General features: G+C 34.4%; 1 protein-coding gene across 1 annotated transcript; it reads right to left on the bottom strand.

Moving 5' to 3' along the window:
• Window position 1: 1 nt before the first annotated feature.
• Window positions 2-19,391, bottom strand: Su(Tpl) (Suppressor of Triplolethal). Its single transcript, XM_008201646.3, has 9 exons — window positions 19,197-19,391; window positions 13,085-13,135; window positions 5,084-5,325; window positions 4,768-5,031; window positions 4,482-4,552; window positions 4,279-4,429; window positions 2,930-3,607; window positions 2,710-2,881; window positions 2-1,370 (listed from the first exon to the last, which is right to left on the bottom strand). The coding sequence occupies exons 1-9, from the start codon at window positions 19,326-19,328 to the stop codon at window positions 1,212-1,214; spliced, it is 1,920 nt and encodes a 639-aa protein (XP_008199868.2). The 5' UTR covers window positions 19,329-19,391; the 3' UTR covers window positions 2-1,211.
• Between the last annotated feature and the right edge of the window lie 514 nt (window positions 19,392-19,905).

Here is a 19,905-nt window from a genome sequence, read left to right as displayed (position 1 = left end):
ATCGGGATGCTTTTAAATATATTGCATAGTTCAAAATTTACAATAAAACATAATGTCGTTATAAAACCCTAGCCACTTGATTACGAACTGGACAAAAACGTAAACAGACTGTTTTACTTATTTACAGTGATATATAACATAAATCGACAACAGACCGAGCTTGGCAACAAGTGGCACGTTTTACATAACAACAGAGAGAGAAAGAGAGCAATCAATGCGCTCGAAAACATGTTAGTCTACGTACGGTCACTGGAATTACTCATACAATAAACAAAAAAAAACAATATAACCAACCAAACCAAACAACCAATGAACCATTACTTTTATCACATTAATCCACGTGTCATGTAATCAATTAATATAACATTCAGGCAAATTTTCAACAATTGACTCGGTACGTATAGAATTACACAACCCCGGACTAACGACATTTAATATTTTTTATTTTTTTTGGTTTTTGCTTTGTTCTCAGAAGGAAAAAAAACGATAAAATAAGCGAGAAGACAGAATAAAGTTGATTAAGCATACTCTAACATATTAATTATATATGTAATATAGATACATGGTACTGTATATATATTTGATGAGTCAAGGTCAGGCCAGGTCGTCATCGAAGATCATATGTACAATCACAACCACATCGACGGACAGTCTGATTGGCAGGAAGGGCACTGCTACTGGACAACGTAACACTAACGGAATGAGCGTGGTCATCACAGTTCAATAATATATTTTTTCTACGCCTACGAAATTAGATCTAGTTGGCGCGTCCAGGGACGTCCAATGAGATTATCGCAATAAATAAAAGGAGTTTGGCACAGGAAAATCGGAAGAAACAACATATACATATAAAAAAAGAGCGCGGAAGATCAATGGTAACTGGTCAAAATGGCAATACTGTTGTCAATTTGGGGATTTTCGGATCGTTATTATGGCACTCGAACTCAACCAAATTACCAGTGGCGTCCCGTTTGTGCCAAAACAAAATCAATCAATCAATCGTATCACAAAGCAATTTGAGCAATGGCCGCCACTTAACCTATAAATAATAAATAACCGAAGCGACTAATTTGTGTGTGTGTGTGTGTGTCTAGTTTTTAAACTTTCAATGGGATTTTTGTGGTTCGTGATGTTAGTATTGAGTCGTCCGATGGCAGGAGTCCATAGCAATGTGCCGGGGCGTGGGGCCTCGAGGCCGAAAGCGCCCAGGGTCAGTATCGGTTGTTGGCTAAACCCTGGTCGTACTCTAAGACGAGACGTTTTATGTGCGACAGTTTGTCGTGGAGATATTGAAAGCGGCGCTTTAGTTTTTGGTGTTCCAGATCGTTCTTGTTTTCATTGTATTCTCGTACGATTTGCTTTTTTAGATCCTGAAAACAACACAAATATGCGTTACGACAACCATTATATCATTCGTTTCCTCATCACCAATGCGGTAACCAAATTTTTTCGCCGTGCCAATACGATTACTAATTTTTTTCAATACTGTCACGAGTTCAATACTTCTCAAGGCCTATTTGGCAACCAAATTTATTTTTTGATTAAAAACAAACATATAATATATATCAGCTCCATTTGCGTGTGCGTCATCTGACATTTCTGTAACTACGTTTACATAGCAGGGGCATAGCGGTGACAAACTATCAAATATTTTTTGAGGTTACGAAGTGTTTAAATTATAAGTTGTTACAAAAAATACAGATTCACAAAACAAGAACTAATAAACGCAGAATCAAAAACCTAACGAAACGCAAATCACAAAACACAATAAACGAACAGAAAATACTTGCGATTAACACCGATAACACTTTCGACAACCATGAGACGACGTCTATAATTTACTGTCAATGTCAGTTTGACAAATTCGTGACACTTGACGGTGTTGTCGAAGTGCACATGTAAATTAATGTTCAAGGATACCACCCTTAGATAGCCCTTAGCTGTTTAAATTTGCATTGTTTTTGATAATTTTTTATAGCTTTGTGTTGGTAATGAAAAAATGAAATTGATGACGCACACGCAAATCGAGCTGACCGCCACTATATTAAATGTTATATATTAAATTAAAATATATATATCCCACCAATGCGGTAACCAAATTTTTTCGCCGTGCCAATACGATTATCAATTTTTTTCAAGACTTCATAGCCTATTTGGCAACCAAATTTATTTTTGGAGTAAAAACAAAAAATTGTCATAGTCAACTGAGTAACCAATTTTTGCAATAAAATAGAATGTAACCCCAATAAGCCACAAACATTTAAAACCGACACAAATTTTAATAAATTAAAAAAAAAACATCCTCAGATTTAAAATATTTGACTTTTATTTTGAGGAAAAAATAATTGTTAAAACGCGAAAATACAGTTGAACTAATTTTATCAATTTACCGTTCATAACGAAAAAAAATTTGTGTCCCCAAAAGGCCATGAAAAAAAAATTTTTTTTTGAATATTTCACCAAATTTTTCGATGAATTCGTTATTTCATCGCCAATTCAGGTTAATTACGGTGTTTCGAATCAAACAACTTGACTCTCGGTACTTGGTACAATCGTTTCATTACTTTCACTGGCTCCGCTTTATTATAATACGAACAAATAACAGTTATTACGCAGTGCAGATAGTCCTCATTAAGAACCGTAAAATAATTGTGCAACAAACACAATTCGTTGGCTATGAAAAAAACAATTTTTTTCTGTGTTACTTACTTTAAATCTGGGACTAGACGCGTCTTCTTGCTTAAGCTTCAATTCTAAATCGACAAACCTCCGAGACACTTTTTCAACGATTCCGTGAAGGTCCTTATATTCGGCATAGTCGGCGTTGAAATCGGCTTTGAAACGCCGCCTTTGATCGGCATCTTTTATCGTAGTGTATTCACTACAAAAAACTATATTACGAAAAAAAAACACAAAAATATAAAGTTACGTTAAATAATCCGGAAATTCGGAACTGCTGTCGACTTTAGCCACCGCCCCTTTTTCCCTAATTGGCGACACCCTATCCCCGCCCCCCATCGCCTCCGATTGGCTGTCTGGACTGACCCTGACACTCCTCTGACTCGAACTCGACACCCTCTCTCTCATCCTCTCTTTCTCTCTCGGTGTGCATTTCCCGTTAACGTAACCGTTTTCCGTTGTCGTCGTTTTGTTGTTCGTTAACGGCGAATTACGTCCACCGTAGCTTAAACTATGACTATCACAACGTTGCTTATCATCGTCGGCGCGCAATTTCGTATCGCCGTTGCTAAGGGCAACAGTAGGCGCCGCCGCCGCCGCCGCCGTCGCCGTTGCCGTTGTCGGGGATTCCCTGCTGCGCGGATTCATGTTGCTGGCGTCACGTGAATCCGTCGGTGGACGACGTTGGCTGCTGTTGTTTTCGATTGGCGAACGATAATTTTGTTCGGAGGGTTTGCGATAGTGGGAGATACGTTGACGTTTCGTCGGAAGACCGTCCTGGTTGTCGTAGTAACCGGGACGTTTCGATGATGATGACGTCGTCGAAATGGGAGGGGGGGAACCGGGGTGGGTGCTGGTGGGGGATTGACCGCTGCCGGAGCTGCCGCCGTCGCTGCTGCCGGGAGGGGTTAGGTTTGCCGGCTTCCGCCTAAAAAAATTTTTTTTCAAATCCTATTGAGGAAACAAATTTTTTCGAAAAAAAAAAATATCTGGATTTTTCACGTCCCACGGGGGAAATAAAGCAAAACATAGTTAAATACTTTTATTTTTCAAGCCTTAATGTCGCAATAAATTCAAATGTTGTACAATAATTGAAACATAGGGACTTTAAATAAAAAAAATTGTTTACCAAGTGGGCAATGAAAAAAATCAGGGATCACGACACGTAATAAAACGAGTGTTTTGGGAAAAGTGTTACACAGCAGGCAATAAAAACGTAGTATATTTTATTGACCAACATAGTAAATAGAATAGTAAACAATTAAATTATGCAATTTTTAATAAAAATCGAGTTCAGAAAATAGGCGATTAAAAATAAATTTTGACATGGAAAAAATTCCAGTACAATGAACTATTAATGGCCTGTAAATTACCAAATCGATAAAAAAAACATGTTTACTATTCGACGAAACGTCATCAACGCAACGCCGGAAACAAAAAACCACAATGATAAAGAAATTCGATGATTGTCATTAGAACAAGATTACGATTGTCTTTTGTTTAGTACCTACTATTGTGCGCTAAAAATATCGTCTTATCTGATAAGTCACGCGATTATGCAACTTTTGCCTGTAGGAAAAAAAAATCCCTAGATTTTACCTTTTCAACATTTGTCGTTCCGATTCGGTGTAAAAAGGCCAGTCTTCGTTCACTTCGTTCCACATCGCCCTATTGAGGTGATAACAGTTATCTTTCATAAAGGAAATCTGTTTGAGGATCGAAGTTATCCCATTTTTCTCCCTCACACCCTCTAAACAAAATGGGCGAATTAGTCGCAAAAAACCCTAAATTTTGATACAAACCTTTCGTTATTCGGTCGTGTAATTCAACTTTTTTAAAGGGCCTCAACGCAAGAAGGTGAATTAATCGCTCTCTGGAAAAACAACAGAGGGAGATTAATTTTGACACTAGTTGAAAAAAATGCGTAATGGCCGCGTGAGGGGAGGTAACTAACCTCCAAATCTTAACAATATTACGGAAAAACTTACAAATTAGTGACAGGATAACGGGATTTCGAAGGATTGTTTTTCGACCCTGGTTGAAAACACGGATTGAGGGGTGGGTTTTAAAAATATACCAGGGACGTACTTGATGGGCCTCCGGGCGATATCGGGGACGGAGGGTTTATTCATTTGGGGCCTGGAGCTGCTCACGTGATTGCTGCCCAAGCCGTTGGAGAGGCCGTTGCTGGAGGAGATGATGGGGGGCGGCGGGGCCGGCTTGGAGGGCTGATAAGACGGTTTGGGGGCCGGGGGCGGCGGCTCCCGACGAATGGGCGGCAGAGAGGCGCGACTCTGTTTCAATTTCACTTTGCGGCCGATGTCTTTTTCGTTCGGTTTTATCTCCCTTGTGCTGGAAAAATGCCAATGAAGGAGGGGTGGGGGTTAAAAGGGGTGGCAAATACCATTTGTTCTTGTGATTTTCTTCGGCGATGGTCATACGATGACGGGTGGCTTCGTAGATGTCGTCGTTGGCGCGGACACGGACTTTGTATGGTATCGAACCGAGGACTTCGAGGGAGCCCCGGGGGGGACCCGTCTGCTGGACGCATTCGAAACTGCCCCCGGGGCCCTCCATGTCCGCCGTACTAGACATCGAAAAACTGAACGAGGTGTAGCCGTTTTGCACGGAGGGGAAAGATAATTGCTGCAAAGAAATGAGAAAGTTAGAAGAAACTACTTCTATATTCTGTATTTCTCAAATACAGAAAGTATCTTCGAAATGGTTAGAAAAAAATCTTTCTTCAATAACGGGAAAATAGAAACACTCGTGAATAAATCTTCTAAGAAAAGTTAGAAGGAACTTCTAAAAATCAAAACCCTTCTATTTCTAAGTTCCTTTCTGAACTCTAACAGAATGTATCAATAAATCTTCATTCAAGAAAAGTTAGAAGGAACTTCTAGAAATCAAAACCCTTTAGATTCTGGGTTCTTCTATCTCTAAATTCCTTTCTGGTCTCTAACAAAACAAATCAAAAAATCTTTCTTTGAAGAAGACTTAGAAGAAACTTCTAAAAATCAAAACCCTTCAGATTCTAGGTTCTTCTATTTCTAAATTTTGTTCTAGTCTAATAGAATGTATCAATAAATCTTTCTTCTGGGAAAAATTAGAAGAAAGGATCTAAAAATCTAAATTCTTATGATTCAGGGTTTTTCTATTTCTTAAATTCCTTTTTGGTTCCTAACAAAATCTATCAAAAAATCTTTCATCCAAGAAAAGTTGGAAGAAACTTCTAAAAATCAAAACCCTTCAGATTCTAGGTTCTTCTATTTCTAAATTTTGTTCTAGTCTAATAGAATGTATCAATAAATCTTTCTTCTGGGAAAAATCAGAAGAAAGGTTCTAAAAATCCAAATCCTTATGATTCAGGGTTTTTCTATTTCTTAAATTCCTTTTTGGTCCCTAACAAAATCTATCAAAAAATCTTTCATCCAAGAAAAGGTAGAAGAAACTTCTAAAAATCAAAACCCTTCAGATTCTAGGTTCTACTATTTCTAAATTTTGTTCTAGTCTAATAGAATGTATCAATAAATCTTTCTTCGGGGAAAAATTAGAAGAAAGGATCTAAAAATCCAAATCCTTATGATTCAGGGTTTTTCTATTTCTTAAATTCCTTTTTGATCCCTAACAAAATCTATCAAAAAATCTTTCATCCAAGAAAAGTTAGAAGGAACTTCTAACAATCAAAACCCCACATATTCTAGATTCTTCTATTTCTAAATTTTGTTCTAGTCTAATAAAATGTATCAATAAATCTTTCTTCGGGGAAAAATTAGAAGAAAGGATCTAAAAATCCAAATCCTTATGATTCAGAGTTTTTCTATTTCTTAAATTCCTTTTTGGTCCCCAACAAAATCTATCAAAACATCTTTCATCCAAGAAAAGGTAGAAGAAACTTCTAAAAATCAAAACCCTTCAGATTCTAGGTTCTTCTATTTCTAAATTTTGTTCTAGTCTAATAGAATGTATCAAAAAATTTTTCTTCTGGGAAATATTAGAAGAAAGGATCTAAAAATCAAAACCCTTAAGATTCAGGGTTTTTCTTTTTATTTCTTAAATTCTTTTTTGGTCCTTAACAGAATCTATCAAAAAATATTTCATCCAAGAAAAGTTAGAAGAAACTTCTAAAAATCAAAACCCTTCAGATTCTAGGTTCTTCTATTTCTAAATTTTGTTCTAGTCTAATAGAATGTATCAATAAATCTTTCTTCTGGGAAAAATTAGAAGAAAGGATCTAAAAATCCAAATCCTTATGATTCAGGGTTTTTCTATTTCTTAAATTCCTTTTTGGTCCCTAACAAAATCTATCAAAAAATCTTTCATCCAAAAAAAGTTAGAAGAAACTTCTAAAAATCAAAACTCTTCAGATTCTAGGTTCTTCTATTTCTAAATTTTGTTCTAGTCTAATAGAATATATCAAAAAATCTTTCTTCTAAAAATCCAAATCCTTATGATTCAGGGTTTTTCTTTTTATTTCTTAAATTCCTTTTTGGTCCCTAACGGAATCTATCAAAAAATCTTTCATATAGAAAAAGTTAGAAGAAACTTCTAAATCAAAACCAATCATATCCTAGATTCTTGCTTGCTAAGAATTTTTTCTTCTGAGTACCAGGAGATGCTACTTTTGTCAGTTTTTAACTTTTGGGCTTAGCTTCTAAAGAAAGAACACTTCTAAAACTTTCTCCAAGAAATTTCTTAATCCCGCCAAAAATAGAAAATCAGAAGAAACTGAACAAAATATTCCCAATTTTATGAAGATATAAAAACACCTCATTCTTCTAAGAATCTCTGCTAAGAAGCAGATATTCTTAAGTTCTAATTTAAGTTTGCTTGAAAGATAGATTTTTCTTATTTATTCCGTTGTAGTAAAAAAAATGTAGGCCTTAGAATTTTTCTTCTAAATTTACGACACTGACCATAAAAGTGCCGAAAAAACCCGACTTCTGTTACATTACGATTGCTTATAAGCGCGTTCTAAATTGAACAAAACCGCACTCTAACTGCACCCACTTTAATTCGCCGATCGTTTTCACCTTTCATATACAGGGTGATTGAAATTTTACGCCCCGATCGAAATACAAATTCAAGTTACACCACACTTTTAATTTAATTCCCAGCACGTCGCCGAAAGGTCGACCCGATAGAAAGTTTTTATTTATAATTTTCCGTAAATTACGTTCGGACAGACGTCCGAATAATTCGGAATAGAAAAAATTCAAACGCATTTCCGTACATAGAACGAAATGTGAAAGCTATGATGAGATATTCTCTCGACTTTGAAATTTCTAAGCATGCGGCACGTGGCGTACCGACAAAAATTTACATCACGTCACCACCATCACAAAAAATTGTAGTTTTTGTAGAAAGTTCTGAGACGACCTTCGCTGCAATTTTACTTTCAGTGTCCCGATTGGAAGCGCGGGAATTTCGGTTTTTCCCCCGATGTTAAGGTGCGTTTGTAATAATTAGATCGGGCGCTCGCTTGGAAAAAATGGCAATTATTGCCAGGTTTATTTTTAATTTTAGGCAACGTATGGGAAAGACGCCGCGACGTTGCCAATGCGTGCGTCATTTTCCGCGAAAAAATTTCGGTGTAAAATAACCTCGAAAAATCGAGGCGACAATGAATGAATCAGATCATCGAATGTGGGATAAGCTAACTGTTGTGTTACTTTTAGCGACTTCCTAATCGACGCGAAACGGAATCGTTTCATCGCGAAAATAGAAAAGAAAAGATGCACCCGGATGCTAAAACACTTTCCGAGCAGAGAAAGTGCATAAGACTTTGAAAAATTCGCTTAAAAAGCATTTTCCGAAGCGATACGAAATTGAGTGCTGCTTTTTTTTTCTATTATTTATTCGGACTTATCAGACCGGCAAGGCGAGTATTTCTTTGGAAATTATTTGTCGAGGAGTGAAAAAACTTTAATTAATGATTGGAATTCGAGGAAATGTGCCGACAGCACAACTAATTATTATTATCATTATTATGTGAGGATCACCGGTCCTTTCTAAAAACGTGGCTTATAAAGGTCGAATCGGTGGCCCATTTCGGTGACATTCCATTGTGACTAATTGTTTATACACAGTGGCCCACACATACCGATTTTGGAGATTTTTTCAAATCGGTCAAGGTTCTCCTTTCGAAAAATTCCAAAAATTCCACTTTTTACGTTGGAAAAAGCTCTTTTAATTATCTATTTGCTGTTTCAAAACTATAAAAACGCCAACGTCGCATTGTTGTTCAAAATTAGCTGACATAAATTATTTGTGCTTTTAATAAAACATCTAATCATTAATAACTACTTTACTATTTTGTCTTAAAAAAAATAATTTTGTAAAATGCTATGATGGCGTTTTTATAGTTTTGAAACAGCTAGTGTATTTTTCAAAAAAAAAAAAAAACAACTCATAGTTTTCGAGTAAATTGATAATAAAATCAAAATTAGGTAAAATTTATACAGGAAAATTATTTTCAAGTATACAGTCTGTTTCGGAAATTAGATACAACACAAACTTTTTTTTTAATGGAACAACCTACCTATATTTTTGGATGCAGCTTTTAAGACTGATGTTTTTGAAGTAAATTGTTATTGGTCAATTTTGTTTTGTTTTAGAAATAATTTGATTTTTTGACAAAAAAAAATTAAAAAAAACAAAAAAGTATATAAATAATAAATAAAGATAATAAAAAACAAAAAATTAAAAGAATTATTACATAAAAACTAAGAAATATCTTTTTAGTTATTATGTTATTAACTTTAGGCATTTGAAACTGTTTTTAGATAGACAATTTTATAATCTTTGAGAAACAAAAACAAAAAATAACGTGTTCCATTTTAGTTATCTATTAGCTGTTTCAAAACTATAAAAACACCAACGTCGCATTTTTTTCTTCAAAATTAGCTGACATAAATTATTTTTGCTTTTAATGAAACATCTAATCATTAATAACTACTTTACTATTTTGTCTTAAAAAAATAATTTTGTAAAACGCCATGATGGCGTTTTTATAGTTTTGAAACAGCTAGTTTATTTTTCAAAAAAACTACTAATAGTTTTCGAGTGAATTGATAATAAAATCAAAATTAGGTAAAATTTATACAGGAAAATTATTTTCAAGTATACAATCTGTTTCGGAAATTAGATACAACACAAACTTTTTTTTTAATGGAACAACCTACCTATATTTTTGGATGCAGCTTTTAAGACTGATGTTTTTAAAGTAAATTGTTATTGGTCAATTTTGTTTTGTTTTAGAAATAATTTGATTTTTTGACAAAAAAAATATGAAAAATAATAAAAATAAAGAAAATAAAAAATTTAAAAAATTTTTACAAAAAAACTAAGAAATATCTTTTTAGTTATTATGTTATTAACTTTAGGCATTTGAAACTGTTTTCCGATAGACAATTTTATAATCTTTGAGAAACAAAAACAAAAAATAACGTGTTCCATTTTAGTCTTCTATTAGCTGTTTCAAAACTATAAAAACGCCAACGTCGCATTTTTTTGTTCAAAATTAGCTGACATAAATTATTTTTGCTTTTAATGAAAGATCTAATCATTAATAACTATTTTACAATTTTGTCTTAACACGATAATTTTGTAAAATGCTATGATGGCGTTTTATAGTTTTGAAACAGCTAGTATATTTTTCAAAAAAAACCTATTGTTCTTCGACTAATAGTCTTCGAGAAAATTGATAATAAAATCAAAATTAGGTAAAATTTATACAGGAAAATTATTTTCAAATATACAGGATGTTTCGGAAATTAGATACAACACAAACTTTTTTTTAATGGAACCACCTACATTTTTTTGCATTGTTGGATGCAGCTTTTGAGACTGATGTTTTTAAACTGAATTGTTATTAAACTAGTTTGCTTTGTTTTAGAAAACATCTGATTTTTTGACGAAAAAAAAAAAATAATAAAAAACAAAAAATTAAAAGAATTATTACATAAAAACTAAGAAATATTTTTTTAGTTATTATGTTATTAATTTTAGGCATTTGGAACTATGTTTTCAGATAGACAATTTTATAATCTTTGAGAACCAAAAAAAATAATAATGTGTTCCATTTAACTTTTTCATGTTATTCAACTTTTAACAAACTTCTTACTTTTTCTACGTTTTTAATTGCAGTTCCCTAAACAATTGGAAAAGATTTAAGTTTAAACTTTTCCCTTTAAAGTGGTAAAGTCCCACTTTTCTACAATTCTTCGTTTTTGTGTAATAAATTTTTGAAAAAAGTGTGAAAAAATAGTGTTGAAAAAACATAACTAGTGTTTTTTTAAAATTGGGAACACCCTGTATGTATACCGCAATAATTAAAAATATGCAGCAGAAACGCAGCTATAATTTAAAAGAAAAAGACAAAAAAATCTCAAATAATATACAAGTTACGGAGCTTTTTCCGATCGGTAGGACACCCTGTATGTCTTGATAACTTGAAAAATATAATGAATTTTGTAATTTGCTCGACGCCAGTCGCTTTCCCGAAACATTTTACATAAGTTTGCATCAAAATAGTTCGACTTTTTCGAACAGTTTTGCCGTAATTGAGAATTAAAAAAACTGCATTATTGATATTTCGAATTATCAAAGTGACTCTTGAAGAATCGATGTCGTAACACTTAGCAAATCATCGCTGAAAAGTAGAAATTTTCGAGGGTGAAACGCTTGAAATTGTCGATGGAATTTCGTGCGATTTACACCGCCATCCTTGACATTTCATACAAAGACAGTCTCGTGCCATTAAACCGTTGCGATTATGACAACGTGAACGTAAGTAAGTACTATATAAAATTTATCGTACGATCGAGATCTATCGTTCGTCAGAAACAATATCACTTTCTAATAACAGAAGAATTTCGTCGATGAGTGAAATTGTCGAGTTTATTTTATACTTTCTCAATTTCCAAAGACGCGTCATTTAATTATTACCGACATTCTAATTACGGATGGAAGGGAAACAGAATTTGCCACTTTGGAGGAGCTCCGAAGGCTTTGTTCTCCACTCCACAATTTCGTATCGATTTCAAGCACAAAGCTGTAATAATAACACAACATTGAATCGGCCTCGAATTATTATTTTTTATTTTATTTCTATTGTTATTACTTGTTTAATAACCTTTAATTAATGACACGTCCTTAATCCAATCAAATCGTTGAAAAAAAAATCAAATTGGCCGAAAATTTTCGCCTTCAACGAACTTTCACATCTTCGACATTATCGTTTAATTAACTTTTAAGATGCGTCATAAATCCGTCATCGTCTGATTTCCAAGTAAAATTGCAACGCTAGGAATTATTTGTCGATTCGAATGCATCACAGTTAACTTTCATTGGTTTCGAATAAAAAAAATAAACGAATCGCACTTTTCTAATGGATTTCGGCACCGTAATGCATGAATAATCAAGTGCAGACTGTGACCGTGTGTTCGGCGAACGAATTACGTAACCGTTTGATGGTTGTATGACGCAAATTTCGACGCGATTTCTAGATTTTTTACACGACCAACACGGGAACCAAATTTTTTATTGGAACTTTTTTTCTCTCAAAAAACTATATATCGAATGACATTTATGACCTTGATATTTTTTATTCAACGGCAGGCAATTTATTAATAATAAAATCAAATTACCTATTAATACAAACCATGGTCCACAAGAACAAGATTTTTGTGGCCAACGAGGTAACAGATTTTTTTATATTAACTGGCTTTTATATAATTGAAAACATTACTTTTAAAATATTTTTTATATGTTTTAAAGTAAGCCATGACCATGGCCTACTAGAAAATAAAAATCTAATGACCTATAGTACTTTTTTATTTATGGCCATTTACTGATAAAACAAATAATGATTCAATATAAATAAGCCATGGCCCCTTTGACAATTTTCAATTTTCCATGGCCAACGCAGAAACTAAATTTCCTGCAATAGTCATTATCTCTTCTGCCGTATGTGACAGATGTGACCTTGGAAAAAAACCAAAATCGAATTTTTGGTACTGTTTAATAATAAAAAAATATATTACATAATTATCTGTATGGATATTTGTTATTTATCAAAAATATGCCGATCATGGCCTACTGGTGCCAACTATGATCGATTTGTGCATTTTTTTTGGACGAAAAAATTCTAATCGTTCTATAACAATTCGGAGCTTGATCTTCGATCCTTGTCCTCGTCCCAAAGTCGACGATTTACCACTTTTCCGACCGCGAGATTTATCAATCGGTTATCTGTTACGTTTGCTTTCGGACGTAATGGGTCATTAATTACGGTAGATCCCGTTATATGGGAGCATCACTCATCCGCACACACCCATTATGGTTGGAATTTACGTATTACTAGACCACTGGTACAAAAAATTAAAAAAAGAAAAACACTTACCCCTTCATTTCCTAGGAACTTTATCGTGGGACCCTGGCAGTTGAATTTATTCTGAAAAAAAAAATGAAAAATTTATTCAAAAATGTTCGCCGTTCCCACATTTTCTAATCCCGTTAGAAATTATTTGTTATTAAACTATTGGATATTTGTTTAATAATAACGGAATCGAATTGTTTACACGATTTTTATGGTAAAATTTTATTGCTTATCGACACGCTACCAGCAATAAACTTTAACAAATATTGTCTTTGTGCGATAAAAACGGAGTCAATAATCCGATTAGAATTATAATTACTCGCATTTTGTGCAATGAGACTAATTAGATTCAAGCGATTAAGTTCAGGACCTAAAAATTATCAATTATCATTGTTATCAATTTAATTCGAGCACTTATAAGTAATAAACTCTCTTATTTCCTGATTATTTTAAGCCAGAAAAGGCAGTTCTCAATTCCTGAGTGTTGGCAAACCTGGCATTTTTTCTCTATCAATAAATAAAAAACAAAAAATTTAAACGATTTGTGGCCAAGATTAGCCAAAAAATCACCAATTTCATGTTTTGGCCACCCCTGTCGCTACGAAAAATGCTTCCATTTTTTTGCAAAAATGTTTTTTTACTGCGAAAATTAGATTAATAACCGCTTTTCTTCAGTTTTAATCATTTTGAAGCGCTTATTTATTTGAGAAAACGATTACAAAATTTTGGACACCCCTGCCCAAACGTCAAATTTATTCTTTTTCTATCAGTTTTTTTGTCGGTTGATATAATTTAATAAAGTAAGACCAGAATGGCCCTTTTTCATCGAAATTAACGTTTTCGGGCGCTAATCAAGGAAAAAATAATTCTGTAGTTTAGCCACCCCTGTTTAAACGACAAAGTTATTACATATTCTGTTGATAAGATCGTCATTTTTTTCCAATTTATCAATTATTATTGAAGAACAAAATTTGGTCACCCCTATCCAAACGTCAAATGAGCTTTAAACGATTAAATTTTTGGCCTAAAAATTATCATTTACCATTGTTATCAATTGTATTTTTAAATCGAACACTTGAAAATCATGATAATAGTCTTATCAAACTCTCTTATTTCCTGATTAAAGGCACAAATAAAAATTGAGCCCGACATCAAACGTCAAGCCCTAGCATTTTTCACATAAATATACTGTATTTAATTCTTCTATTACTTTTTATTAACAAATAAAAGACTTTTCGTACTTTGGCCACCCCTGTCTAAACGTCAAAACTATTTTATTTTCTTTGGCAAAAATGTTTTTAGTGCAAAAACAAGATGAAATAACTGTTTTCCTCCATTTTTTATCATGGTTGCGAAAACAATTACATTATTTGGACACCCCTACACCAACGTAATTTTTTCCTTTTTTTATGAACTTGTCGGTTAAACTCTTTTACGGTCAAAGCAAAATATTTTGTGGCCACAATCAAACAAAACACAGTTTCGTAGTTTGGCCACCCCTGTTCAAATGTCAAACAGAATATATATTTTTGTAATGTTTTTTTATGTGTGGAAGGATTCACAATTTAATAATAATTATTAATTAAAGACAAGTTTCCACTTAAATGGCTTTTAATGTAAACCATGGTCCACTAGATGATAGAATTATAGATATGACCTTGAAATTATTGTTTTGGTACTTTTTTACTTGTTTATATCGCGACTTGTTATTTAAATAGAATAATAAATTTATTGATGAACAATTTCTTTTCTGAAAAATAAGTTTGGTCACCCCTGCCCAATCGTCAAATAAAGTATATATTTTTCTTGTGGTATTTTTTTAATGGGATATTTTTCGGGGCCACGTTGCGTGTCGTCAACAAGTAGTTCTTTTGATCGCTTCCGGTGGTTTGGGTGCGGACACCGATGAGACGGGCCAAGGTCGTAGCGCTCCAGGTCACCGGCACACGTGACTCAGGTAGCGCTAAGCCCGAAAAATCACCGATTTTCTAAATTGTCTGTCTACATTATCGATTTTTTTTCAGGGGAAAAAATGGCGGCCAATATGGCCGAAACCGAATGACCGTTGCAGTCCCCTTGACATTTGATAAATACAGAACTGTACCAAGGTGAGTGGAAAAGCGTTGAAAAGTCCGGAGTGGCAAACAATCGGAGGAGGGGTCAAGGATGGACCAATCATATTCATGAAACCCATGCAAAATGCAAGCGATGACCCTTGCCTACTTGACATTTAAATCGCGTCACGTGACACTTTTCTACAGGGTGTTCCGAATTATATGACTCGGGGGAACCACCCACACGCCGATACGAAATCGAAAGTGTTCCACTTATTAGCGGCCACGTGTCGTTCGCTCTTTTTTATGATTTTCTCGAATTCCAGATTGATTTTCTACAATGACCGATTTCTTTACTTCCGGATGATTTTTTTTCAGTTTCAAACACAGTCGAAACCATCTGACGCAACATTAAGCATAATAAGTAGTATGAGGATAATTAACACTTTTCATTTAATTAGTTTCACTCAACCTTAATGGGACGAACGTATGTTGTTACTAATAAGACGGCTATGTGTTAATAATTGCACAAGAGCTATTTTAATGGAGTGCCGTTTTCGAAACGAGAGAATTATCACCGAAAAATGATTTGACAGGTGTGACCTTGGCGTCACGTGACCAAATTTTTTTATCAATTCTTTTTTAAAAAACATTGTTTTCTGAATTTTTCATGGCCAACGCGGTAACCAAATCGACTGTTTTTTTTGTTAATTTTTAGTATTGTATGGCCTTCAAATATTTTTTTTTGTATTTTCGTTGTATTGAGGTAAAGCATGGCTCACTCGAACCTGACTTTTCATGCCCAACGCGGTAACCAAATCGCCAATAATTTTCCTTTGTTATTATTTAACGAGCGCTAATTACAAAGCGGAAAAACAAAAACACCATCACGTTATCGGTTTATTCCAATCGTTTAGTTCGTTGCCCTTTTTGAATCCAATCACGACCTACTACGACCCGAAATTGTGTCACTCGTGACCTTGAGAATTTTTCAGTTTATTGACACTTTATCCCAAAAAAAATTTTTACCCTCAACGACTTCCGGTCTGTGACGAAATCGCGTTATCTACGCTTTGGTTAATTTTCGCCGTTTCGTAAACGATGTCATTACGCCATCGTTTCATTCATCCGAAGAACGAACAATGGAGGCAAAATTTTCGAATAAGAAATGTCACATCTAGCCTCAGTTCTGGGTCGTTTTGACACATATTCGTAAAATCCGGGTCGGCTGTGATGCACTCCTCGACCGAGGCTATAATAAATCAATTATTGTCGTGCGTCATACGCGACAATACATGGTTTCCCACACGGTTCTCCTTTCGGACCAATCTTGTCAATCAGAGCATCACGTTGCTAATTAGAGTGTTTTTACTCGGATTTAATTGCCCCACATAGCCCCCTTACCGAAAAAACACATCTGTCCGACTTGAGTACTGTAACAATAGTCGTGCCACCCTTGAGAACCGAAAATCTCCCATTCAATAAGAAAGGAGCAGATGTTCGTACCTGAGGCAGGTACAAGTTTTTTTTTTGCTTTACACAAATTCGGCGCAGTATTTGCAACTGTTATCAAGTTATCATCAATGTCAAGGTCAGAGTTTATCAAATCAGGTAGATGCAATATTATTTTGGGAGTTGATGGACCTTGAAATGTCAGAATTTTGATTTTTTACGTTGGTACAACACTCTTACAGTGATAAGAAAGCACGTAAGCAAAACATGTTTTCAGCTAAAAATTGATAAACACTCATCGATGATGCTGCAGAAATTTTATAAATATAAATATAATTGTTCCGTTTATCAATATTGTGGTTCGCGCTGCTAATGTGCTAAGGTTTGAACGTCAATATTTGAATGATTGCCTCGATTATTATGTAAATATTGGAACAGAAATATACATAAAGGGTTTTTTCCATTTTTGGGGCCATTTGGGGGACGAATTTTTTTTTACCCGAAATTCGAATTTTTGTAGCCAACTGAGCAACTATTTTTTACCTAAAGAAAAGTAACAAATACAAAAAACAATTATTTCAACTAAGCAACTTTTTTAAAGTCTGTCTAATTGTCATTCAAGGAAAGATCTCAAAAAAAAAACAAAAACGAAGGACAACAAAAAAAAAGTAATGTATTTGTTGTCGACCACTGAGTTACGATTTTTTTATTTTGTCTAGGACTGCAAGAGCCAACATGTAACATTTTTAGCAAGTAATATGAAAATTAAGGTTTAAAAAAAAGAAAGTACCAAAAAAAATATTTCTTATTACCAATAAAGTAACAATTTTTTTTCGATCAAAGGTAGTGATGTCATAATAATTCGAAGAAAAAACCGAAACAAAGCTAAGCCATTGCTAAAAAAATATTCCAACTGATTTTTTTTAATTTTCTAAAAAAACTGTCTCAATTTTTAAAGGAAAAAGCTATAAAAAAAACAAAAACACGACAGGCAAGCAGTCAACACAAAAAAGTAAAATTAATTTATTATTGCCAACTGAGGAACGATTTTTTCCATTCTGTTTCCGATTTTTTTCTTGTAATTTTTTTTTCATTGGTAACTAAGTAACAATTTTTTTTCAACCAATTTAAATTTTTGAACAAGAAATTAACAAACAACATAACAGCCAACGTGTTTTTTATTTCAAAAATATATTACAGCCAACATAATAAAAAACAAACAAAAAATATTCGTTCAAAAAATTGAATTTATTATTGTAGCCAACCTGATAAAAATAATTATTATAGGTAATAAAATCTGTGACATATTCTTAACGATAAAAAAGTTATTTCATTCATAAAATAACAGTCGGCGGTGATAAATCAAATGTCAAACTTGATAAATTAACCCTATCATGGCCTACTGAGGACCAAAAACTTGTGTAATCGCTGGAATGTGACATTTAATTTGCAAAAATCACAAAAAATTATCAAAACCCAATTACACAAAAATTAATCCATTTAATTTTTTCTCTCGAACCAACACTTAAGAATACCAAGTCAAAAAAAATGTCACAAATAAAAAACACGTTAGCCAACTTTAAAAAAATTAAAAAAAAATTGATTTCATTCATGAGACAGTCGGCTGTGATTATCATATGTCGAATTTAAAAAATTGTCTCTATCGTGGCCTACTAAGGACCGAGCGCTTGTGTAATTTGCTAATTGTTTTGTTCGCAAAAATCACCAAAAATAAGCAATTCTTGGCAAAAATTCAACAAAACGCGACCCAATTAATTACACAAAAAAAATGACGTGCACGAACTGTCACCGTGAAACAAATAAAAAAAAACATTTTGGGCAACTTTAAAATAAAAAAATATATATTTCATTGATGAGACAGTCGGCTGTGATTTAATACGTCAAAATTGACAAATTATCCCGTGGCCTACTGTGTAATCGCTGGAATGTGGCATTTAATTTGTTCAAACGTACAGAAATGCCAATCGTTGCCAAAAATCACCAAAACTAGTGAATTATGGCACTTGTACCAACCGTAATTAGGGAAAAAGCCCCGACCTTGAGTGTCATAATTACGCAATAAAATGGAAAAACATAAGAAATAGGAGCGAAATTTTGTAATCGTTAGGTAACCACCAACCAGCCGAATTTGCTAGCCCAGACAATGGTGCGTTTCCGGGTAAAAAATCCGGGGTTGTGATTGGCAATCACAATCACGCTCCGGCCAAATGTCAGGTGTAAAAAGAGACTTGTAATTACGGATTGCCTCCGGGGGCTGTCGGTCCAGTATGCTAATGGGCTCGGGTCGTGCGCCTGCATTTTGGGGGCTTTCCCCCGAAAACTAAATTTCGTGTGGAAAACCCACCGAAATGGCCTTCGCCCCGTTCGGGTGAACCCCCGAAAATGGGGGAAAACCCGAAAATCGGGGGAAAAGCGTGTCGACGTGGCGCCGCTTGATTTGGGGGTTGGGGAACGGGATTGCCAGGATGGGGAGTTTGGGGAGCGTGTGACGGGATCAGGGATTGTCGGGATTAAAGGATTAGGTTAAAAGTTGGTGAATATGGCGACTTATCTAACTGGACGGCAACAGATTGTACGACTGGATGGCAACAAATCTCACAGAGACTTACCTGATTTTTTAAAAAGTCGTATATTGCACGAACGGCGGAATCCGTCAGTTTCACAAAAATTAAGTCTTTATTTTCACCGAAATTTTGCTGCGATGATAAACCATACTGAACACCTGGACAGAGAGTCGCCATTTCTGTCCAGTGTAGTCCAGTCTGTCGCACTTCACAACCAGCTGACGTTTGGATGTCAGACGAACGTCCGTGTTCATTAACGTCAAGATAACTTTTTTCAACGTTGCGAACGCACTATTTGGGGCGATTTTGCGGCCTAAAATCGCGATTCGAATTTAGATAGGCGACGGTTGGGCGAAAAACGGCCAAATTGAGCGATTTTTTCGCAAAAGTAGAGGGCGGTAGTGATTGAGCTCGGCGGTTGGGGAATCCAGAAAAGGTTTGCGACTTGGCTAAATCCAGATTTTTGAATTTTTGCCTGAAAATGCCCATTTTTGGCGCGATGCATGTAATTTTAGTAAAATCGCCTTGATTCATTCGTGGTTGTGTTATGTAACAAGTCATTACGGTAATCATGAATACTGATAAATAGATAGTTTTTTATCAATACCACTATTTGTGATTGTTTTATTTAATCATAATTATAAAACCATTGGTTGCAACTGTGAATGATATTTTTTTCCAACTTGGTTCACTTATCGAGGCTAATAGTAATAAATCAATTGTGGCATTGATGATTCTCAAGTTATACAACCAA

This window comes from Tribolium castaneum, chromosome 7, assembly GCF_031307605.1.
Source record: "Tribolium castaneum strain GA2 chromosome 7, icTriCast1.1, whole genome shotgun sequence".
NCBI classification, from domain to species: domain Eukaryota; kingdom Metazoa; phylum Arthropoda; class Insecta; order Coleoptera; family Tenebrionidae; genus Tribolium; species Tribolium castaneum.
Note: the sequence above shows the minus strand (reverse complement) of the source record. Positions and strands in the feature narration are given on the sequence as shown.